The 9,169-nt window shown below is 43.4% G+C and overlaps 1 protein-coding gene across 1 annotated transcript in view; it reads left to right on the top strand.

Moving 5' to 3' along the window:
• The window catches only part of SERGEF (secretion regulating guanine nucleotide exchange factor), a 140,566-nt gene that overhangs the window by 822 nt on the left and 130,575 nt on the right, over positions 1-9,169 (top strand). Inside the window, exons 3-9 of the mRNA XM_014309543.2 lie at positions 195-346; positions 1,206-1,344; positions 2,035-2,190; positions 3,798-3,892; positions 5,029-5,089; positions 6,239-6,352; positions 6,653-6,715. Coding sequence (XP_014165018.1) covers positions 195-346; positions 1,206-1,344; positions 2,035-2,190; positions 3,798-3,892; positions 5,029-5,089; positions 6,239-6,352; positions 6,653-6,715 — 780 coding nt within the window. The remainder of the gene's footprint in view (positions 1-194; positions 347-1,205; positions 1,345-2,034; positions 2,191-3,797; positions 3,893-5,028; positions 5,090-6,238; positions 6,353-6,652; positions 6,716-9,169) is intronic.

The following is a 9,169-nucleotide window of genomic DNA, read 5'->3' as shown; positions in this document are numbered from 1 at the left end:
CGCTGCCCAGCCCCATTTGCCCCGCGGGGCCGGCTGGAGTGAGGCTGGCGTTGGGACGCCCGCCCGTGGCTCCCAGCCCCTGGGCTCCTTCTGCGGCTTGCCTGGCTTTGAAGGCTTGAAAATTCATGGCGAGTTACGGGCTGAAACGGGAGGTTGTGAGACATCTTTTGAAAAGACTTGCGCCTGTTAAGTAGTTCCACGCTCTAAAGCGCGTATCACTGGCAGTGGCTGTGAGGGAACACTCGGTGTGCCGGTGCAGCTCCGCTCCTGGTATCTCCCCCGCCTGCCGGCTCTGGGCTGGCCGAGCAGCCCGGTGGTTCTGTGTGAAGTGTCGGTGTTTCTGAAGGTACAAGGTGGTTATTGCTGAATGCGGCATTTTAACATTCACCAGGTGCTGCATCTTTCGGGGGAGGTGGAGGATAAATTGAGAGCAGGTGGGTGCACAGGTGAGGTGGGGATAGGATTTGCTGTGGATTACCAGCTGTGAGCATTGTGGGTTTGGAGTGTTGCTGCAGTGTGTGGGATGGGGAAGGTGATGTTATCCCTTTTTTGTGAATGAAAGTTGAACTGTTGGACGCAGAGCTGAAATTGACTAAGAAATACCCTGACTTGTTACCATGTTGACGATTACTGCTTTCCACGGTGGGTTTTGTAGCTATAGTTTTGCGCTTACATATTTATACTACCTGTAATTGGTATATTTTCACTTGGACCTCTTTCATTGAAAACATTTAGTTAATGAGTTTAGTTAATGTTTAGTTTAGTTATTGTTTCTGATTTACTCGTTTAGGTTCCAAAAAAAAGGTTTTTCTGCTCTCGTTTTGGAGGTAGCCTGCCAGAAAGCAGTGGCATGAATAACACCTTAGTGATGAGTGAGAATCATTGGTATTAAAATAAACGTGTGGTAATCATCCTGATAGAAAGGTTTTCCTCCTTATAAACTGTGAATCTGCAGTAGAAGTTTTAACAGGTCGTATTCCAGTATGCTTTTTGAAATACTGGGGCTGCACAGATACCCTTAATGATAGCAAAGTTAGGACAGTCCTGGTCTGTAATCCTGGGAATCCTGTGTCATATCAGGGGATTTTTAGGAGCAGGTTAACCTGTGACATATCCCAAATATGCTTGTTTGTCCCTGGGAGCATATGTGTACTTCTTTTGTTAACTTTAAAAAAAATGTGTTATTTTTCTGTGTGCATTTGAAGGGTGCAAACAGCTATGGACAACTTGGTCTTGGTCATAAAGAGGATGTGCTGGTTCCTCAGGCCCTGGAAGATTTTTCCTGCAAGTGTGAAGACATTGCAAGCATTGCTGGAGGAGGGGGACATTCTGCAGTTGTCACTGGTAAAAACACTGCTCTTGCACGGGGCGTTTGGCTTTTAATTAGTTTTTTGTGTGTTTCCCTCTTGGTTCAGTGCTGCCACCTCTCTGTGGCTACTGTTTCTGAACAAGTACAATCCTTAGCTGCAAAACAGCTTCCTCTCCTCCCAGTTAACTCAATATTTGGGGAAATGGGGGAAATTCCTGTTGCTCATATATTGTGTGGTTATTTTGTGGCTGTGTGAGGACTTTTTCTTCAGCTGTTTCTTTCATACAAAGACACCAGATTTTCTGTATTGAGGATGGGGGGTGGGAAGGAGGAGTCAGAGGTTATTCAATCTTAAGAAGTGGTAAGGTAAGGACCAGGACATAACATCTGGCCCTTGAAAGGCTGTGCTGTATGCCACAGATAATTATGTAAAGAAGGAATACAGACAGATGTGAACATGATAAAAAAAGCATCTTGGTGTGAGAGGTGCCTGTCTCACCATATGGATTGTGTCCCTTGACAGACCCAGCTCTCCACAGCTGTAGTTATTCAGAGATATTTCTGATGCATCAGAAACAACTGTTTCTCTTAATCATTTTACTCGATTGCAGTGCCTGAAGTGACACATAACCACTGTCCTTGTTTGTCACAGGATCTCACAGATGCAGGTTTCTCTCTTTGGTCTGTGATGTGGAGCACAATTGGTTTGTTTGTTTTTCTTGCAGGTGCAGGACAACTCTTTGTCTGTGGCCACAACAAAGATGGGCAGCTGGGACTGAATCACACAGAGGATGTGCTGCGTTTTACTTTGTGCACTGCCCTGTCTGGCTTTTGTGTAAAACAAGTTGCATGTGGCTGGGATTTTACAATCATATTAGTAGGTAAATCTTTCTCTCTAAGAGCTGAAGAAATACCTTGATGTAGAGAACACGCTGGAAGTTCCACAACACTATTGCTTGTGTGGTGTGAGGGACTTGGATGAGTTTGAGAAGAGTCCCATGGGAACCTTGGGAAATTCAACAAAGCCAGGTGCTGGGGCTGCACCTGGTCAGGACAGCCCTGGTACCAGCACAGGCTGTGGATGAGCAGATCCAGAGCAGCCCTGCTGAGAAGGATTTGGGGTGCTGTGGGTGAGAGCTGGACATGCCCCAGCCATGGCACTCCCAGCCCAGAGAGCCAAACGTGTCCTGGGCTGCACCCAGAGCCCCGTGGGCAGCAGGGCAGGGAGGGGATCCTGCCCCTCTGCTCTGCTCTGACCCCACCTGCAGCTGCATCAGCTCTGGGGTCCCAGCACAGGAAGGACAGGGACCTGCTGGGGTGAGCCCAGAGGAGGCCACAAAGATCATCAGAGAGATGGGGCACCTCTCCTGTGAGGAAAGGCTGAGAGAGTTGGAGCTGCTCAGCCTGGAGAAGGTCCTAACCCTGGACACATTCTCTTAACCTTATATGGAATTTCGTTTAACAATGAATTCAGGATTTAGCCATTCTCTGAAACCTGACATATTTGAAAGATGGCTTTCACTTTATAGCAAATGCTACTGATGATCACATTCAAAATTTCTCTAAGAGTAATGGATTCAGAACTTGTTTGCAGCTCATTATCAAGTACCCAGTCGTGACATCCACAATCAATCTTAGTAGTACCTTGACTAGTCCCATCCACATGATAGATCTCTCTGACATCAGTGGAGCAGATTGAATAGTAAGGTATTACCTACTTTGATTAAAATGGCATAACTGAGGCTGTGGTGTTCTGTATTTTGCACATCAGACATAGATTTAGCAAAGGAGCTACCACCCCTGTAATTATACTGCCTTGTGTTGTATGGTGCATCGTGGTCACAAAGCAGCACAGCCCCATCATAAACTAAAGGTTGCACCTGCCCTGGGACATCTGTGATGGGAGTGACCTTTCAGAACCTTAAAGGAGCCACAGGAAAGCTGCAGAGGAACTTTTTACAGGGGTTTGTAGTGATAGGACAAAGGCTGAAGGCTTTAAACTGAAAAAAGACAGGTTTAGATTAGTTATTAGGCAGAATCTCTTTCCTGGGAGGGTGGTGAGGCACTGGCACAGGTTGCCTGAGAAGCTGTGGATGCCCCTTCCCTGGCAGTGTTCAAGGCTGGGTTGGATGGGGCTCTCAGCAGCCTGGGATAGTGAAAGATGTTCCTGCCCATGGCAGGGGGATTAGAGCTGGATGATCTTTAGGTTCCTCCCAACCCAAACTGTTCTGTGACTCTGCGTGCTGGCACTCACAGGGTTTAAGCTTTGCAAGCTAAATCACCCTCTGTTCCTTGTGTCCCAGTGAACTTGAGACCTTTTCTGGACATGGTGTGTAAGACCAGAAGCCTTTGGCCTCAGGGGCTTTGTAAGGGGACGTGTTAAGTAATTTCTTGAGCTGCTTGGCTGTGTTATTGTGCTTGTTATAATGTTACAGTGCTATTGCTCCTTGCTTTATTGATTCTGCTCTAACACTTCATTTTTTTGCAGGATCTGGCCTTGTGCTGTCCTGTGGGTCAAACTCTTTTGGACAGCTGGGACTTCCTCAAATTTCAGGCCCATGCTTGATTCCACAAAAGATTGAGGTAAAGATTTAGGAGGTGCTGTGTTTTATATTGCTTCCAGCAGCTTAGAGAGGTCATCTGACCTCAATGGGCTTTAAGCCAGACTCTTCAACTAATTTTTTATAGTGCCTATCTGCTACAGATGAGCTTACAAAGTAAAGGCCCAAGGTGAATTGAAGTGCTGAGGCTGCTTTTCTTGCTGTATGAAGGTTTCCCACTTCTAACAGAATGTTGATTCTTTCACTTCTCAGACAAGAAATTATTTAGCATTATGCTCATGTCAGATATTCCTGTGCTGCTTTTTTAATGTAGGAGAAAGAGGGTGGCAGATCCCTTAGGTGACCTCTGGTGAGTAGGACTTAGTTCACTTGATGTTCCTGTGCCCTTGATGTTTCCTGAAAGCATCCATTGCAGAATGGTGCCTTAAAATTCGGTGGTATTGACAGGGCTGATGTGAATCTCTCATCGCTCACCATACAAACTATTGATGCTGAGTATTTGCTCTTTTGGTTGGTATCCCTTAAATAGTTGGGCTTGAAGCCGCCTATTTTAAATACACCTGCTGCTTTTCCACCAAGGATAGATATCCAGAGGGTTTGCAGAACTCTGTAAGAGCAAGACAGGATGGGATGGGAGGTAACAGAAGAGGGAAACTTCTATGTGATTCCTGAGATCTGTTACAGTGGAGGGAAGCTTTCAGGTTGTTCTCCAGTTGAAAACAAAAGTTCCATCAATAAGTTGGCAGGACTGAACAGGTTGATGTACCATAGCATGGCCTATCACCAGTATTTACTGTGGAGTTTTTTTTGGTGTAATTCTTGAGGAACACTGAGTTAAAATTAAGAAGTAAACATTTTTGTATGGCCAACGTTTCGTTCATATGAATGTTTTGACTGTGGCTTTCTATTTATTGCCACAATGCTGTGCAACCAGTTGCTTTGCTGATTTATTTTTTATTTCTTGAAGGTGTTCCCACTAATTCTTATTGGTCAATATGTACTTATTTTGTGATACAAAATGTTGGTATGCATTGGGACGCACAGGCTGGGATTGAGAGCACTATTTTCTTAGTGTTTCATTTCTGTTTGGCCTATTTTGTTTTTAGAGGCATTAAATGCAAAAAGCAACTAAATTATAATTTTCTTTTATTTGCCTAGTCTCTCAAAGAGAATGTGATGAATGTTGCTGCAGGACTGAGACATGCCCTTGCTGCTACAGGTGAGTATGTCATAATTTTAATCTTTTAAAATAATCTGAAAATTTATCTGAAAAGATACATAATCTTTTCAGTAACAAATGAAATGGGATTTTAATGGCTTAGAGGAGGAGAGGGAGGAAAAGAGGATGAAATATATCTAATCTACTATTTATTTTAACTATCACAGGGAAAAATACACTGTAAAGTCATGGACTGTAAAATTTTGGGACAAATTAACATGAATAATAAACATTCTGGAACCATCTTCCTGGAAAATCATGGGGAAAAACTTTTACCAAGAGTTCAGAGTGATGGTTTATTAACAAGTTAATTTTCTGATGGATGGAACACATACTGATTTATTTTTTCTTATTCTGAAACAAAACATAAAAGGAGCTTTTTTCAGGAAAGAGGATTTCTGCTCAAAGTATCTTAGGATTTGAACTCATTATAGTATGCAAAGTAACTTCAGTTTGTAGAAGATGCCACAATTTATGTGCAGTTCCATTTTGAAGCTTTTTAGATGATGTAATTGAAATTGACACCTGGAAAATCACAAGAATGAAACTAAATATTTCTTCTGCTGTTTTTAGCGACTCTGAGTTTGTTCATGGTGTAACAGTAGAAATCAAACTCTCCCTTTTAGCATGGTTGTGTTAAAACTGAGGAAAAACAAACTGTACCAACTCTTGTGTTTGGTTTAGTTTTGTGTGAACTTCAGTATGGATTCCAGATAGTGGAGCTGAAGGTGCACAGGAGATGCCTGGAAGAACAGTGGGATCTCTGGTGCTTTTATAAACATGGGAATTGAGATTCCCTGTGCTGCACAAATTGGCATCAAGAGGGGGAAAGGGAAGAGAAAGTACAAGAACTTTATATCCATTCCTGAGGTACTGCAACCACAAGATTTGTGTTACTACGTCTCCAATAGCTTCCCACCTTCTTAGTTTTCTTACCTGTGTACTGAGACTACAGCTGTTTGTTGCTTGTTGGCTTCACCAGATAAGAGGGTGGGAAGCTTCTGGAGTTTTTTGGCATAAAGGTCTTCTAAAGTGTAATTTCAATCAGTGAAAATGATTTGAATGAGCGACTGCTCATTAACATGTGAGGTGACTTTTGTTGGTGGCTGATGTGTTTTAATCTCTTTTATTTGTGATTACTCTGAAAAGACAGCGGTTTGGTGCTGCAGTGGGGGACTGGGATGGCATCTCAGGCAAGGCGTGCAAGCCAAGGAAAAGCCCTCCCTGTGTTCCTGACAGCCAAGGAGCCCTGTGAAGTGGCAGGTAACCCAGGAATCTGCTTCCTTTGTGTGGGTGGATAGAGCAGAAGTATAATTTGGAGTGGTACATATCTTCCTTTTTACAAAGCCATGTGGTACTGTAAACGTGGAGTGGAGTACCTGAGGGATAGAATGGTCACAGAAAATTGTGAACTGTGGAGAAAATGAGAGTCCTGCCATGTGTGTGGCCCAAGGACAGAGCCTTTTGTTATAAAAGTCATCTCCATCCTGTTACACTTGTATGCATGTTTGTGTGTGAATTGATGCCTGCTGTAGGAATTTTATGCTACCATGTTTTTTCCAGGCCTGGCAGATGTAAAGGTGAAGGCAGTTGCTGCAGGCTCCTGTCATTCCGTGTCCCTCACAGGTAGGCCTCAGGTACACAGGTGAAAGCCCTCACCTCACCCTACAAAGGGTTCTCTGCTTCTGAAATGTTGTCAGTTTTGGTAAAACTGGTGAAATTTGATCTGGCCTAGTTAGTGCTGGTAATTGTTCTGTAATAGTTTTGCACTCTGAGAACTTCCCTTTTGTTTTAAGAGCTGGATTCATGTTTCAAGTTCTCTGAGATTTTGCATTTTTCTTGGGGTCAGGCCTTAGCCCTTAGGTCATTCAGGGTCTGGGCTCTTAATGGCTGGAAACTCTGAAAGGATTTGTACTTCTCTGGAGCTGCAGCAGGATGCCCTCCTGGGTAGCTGGTTACTGCTGGAGCCAGTGCAGTAGTGCTTGCCCAGGGAGAAGAGCTGTGCTGGGTGCTTGTGCCAGGAAAGGCAGCAGCAGCAGGGCAGCCCCAGCAGTGTGAGCTGATGCCTCTGCATGGGGCAGTGCAGGGCTGTGAGCAGGCCTGGAGCTCTCTGAGGTGTCTTGGGCTCCACTGTGACAGTGTGCAGATCTCTGGTGTACGAGCACAAAGCTTATTTGAAGAGTAGGAAGCTGCTTTAATTGCTTAGGCACTTCCATAATGTCTCCCATTTGTTCTTTGATCCTTGGGCTGTGCTCCCATGCTAGAGTACTGAGTATCCAGTAATGAAAGTCTAATAAAGATTTCTTTTTATTTTGACAGATTGGGAGAAGGGGAAACAGAATAGCTTTCATGCTGTAATCTTACAGTTTTGAAGTGTGTAAAATATATTGAACCTTATGAAGAGAAGTCTTTGCCAAACTTCACAGGAACAAGTTCTTAGCAAATCTGCAGCCATCTGGTACCTCTGTCATCATTAAAGGAGCACTGGAGTATTTGCTTCTGCAGATCTATAGAGATTTAGTTGTGTGGGGAGATGTTCCAAGATGTAAATTGTATTGAATTCAGAGATGCAAAGTGTATGCAAGATTAGTGAAGACAAACTGTAAGAACAAATAAAATCTACTTTAGATAATTGGCAGTCTGTTTAGACAGTGAGCAGATTATTCTTTCATGCTTTTGCTTTTTATTCAAGAGAGCGGTTTATTTGGCAGAAGTGGGACCAAGATTGAAAAAATAAATGCCAAATACTTTTATAATGTGATGCTGTTGCTGCCCTTCATCCTGCAAGATAGTTATTATTTAAATATTTTGTATTTTAAAGATGCTTGATATAATAAAGATACTGCTGCAGGGTGTTTTATTTAAATGGGCCCTTTTTTCTAGGAATGCCTTTTACTGTGGTGCAGTTTTCTTTGCCTCTGTTCCATGAGTCACCTGCTGGTGGGATATCAAATACCTGCAGCCAGGCAGGCTTGGGACACAACTGTTGATGTGGATTACAGACATGGGTGGGGGTTCCTTGGAAAAAAGGATGGTAGAGTCTACTGATATCCAAACTGGCCTGAACCCTCCAGGGGTGAGAATATGATGCTAAGTCTAGTGTCTCAGTTTTTGCTCAGACCTACTCAAGAGATGAGATAAGGGTTGAGCATGTGACTTTTCCCAGGATAAAGCAAATACACCTTCTCTAAAAGGAGGTGACAGAGGCAATGCATGTTATTGTCGAATATGAATGGCCATGGTGTTTTTCTTTGTTGTGTTTCTGTCACCATTTTTTTTTCTTTTCCTCTCCAGGTGTGTGTACTTCATGCTGGGAAGGAATTAATCAATTTTAGTGGAGAGTTCAAATATTTGAATGAAACAATTGCTTGACTTGTTTTTCCTTTTTATTTCAGTTGTGTTGTTTTAAAGAGGAACATGGGAAGTCCTGCAGATGACTGTCAGTACTGGCTTCTCCCCCCACTCCCACTCCTTGCCAATCTTTAACCAGCAGTAGTATAGTGGAATTCTCCTGGCTTACTCTATTGCTGTTACCAAATTGAGATTATTAAAGATACTGTAGTCTAAGTTTTACTTTTTTTTTCTTCTTTTCCCTCTGAAAAATTTACTTCTGTCATGGTGCTTGTAATGAGTTCATTGCTGACCTGAGGCATCCTAATGCCTTGAGTGTTGTGGAGGTGTGCTCCAAACAATTCCATGTTGGGATGAAAAGGGCATCCAGTCTTTCTGGGCCCACAGTAATGTGCAAGATCAGGTGTGCAAGATTTATTTCTTACACTTCCAGCTTGTGCAGGCTGGCAAAGACTTCAGGGAGGCCTGACAGCTTGTGTTCTCTTTAAGTGTTTTTGGTGGATTTTTTTTTTCCTGTGGAGGCCTAGGAGCTGGGAGGAATGGTTTTGTCCTGAAAAGATGGAACTTATGATATGTCATGTCTGCAGAAGGACTCCTCTGAGCAGTCACTGTGTCAGTGTCCATTGGTTGTTAGGCTGTGAGCAACTCCAGCTTGCACTGATGTAAAGGACTGTGGGTATTTCTGTGAAAAGATTTATTCCTGTTTGGAATCCTGGAGTGTGCATTTGA

The sequence above is a fragment of the Geospiza fortis genome, unplaced genomic scaffold (genome assembly GCF_000277835.1).
Source record: "Geospiza fortis unplaced genomic scaffold, GeoFor_1.0 scaffold524, whole genome shotgun sequence".
NCBI lineage: Eukaryota > Metazoa > Chordata > Aves > Passeriformes > Thraupidae > Geospiza > Geospiza fortis.
This window is presented reverse-complemented; position numbering and strand designations above follow the sequence as displayed.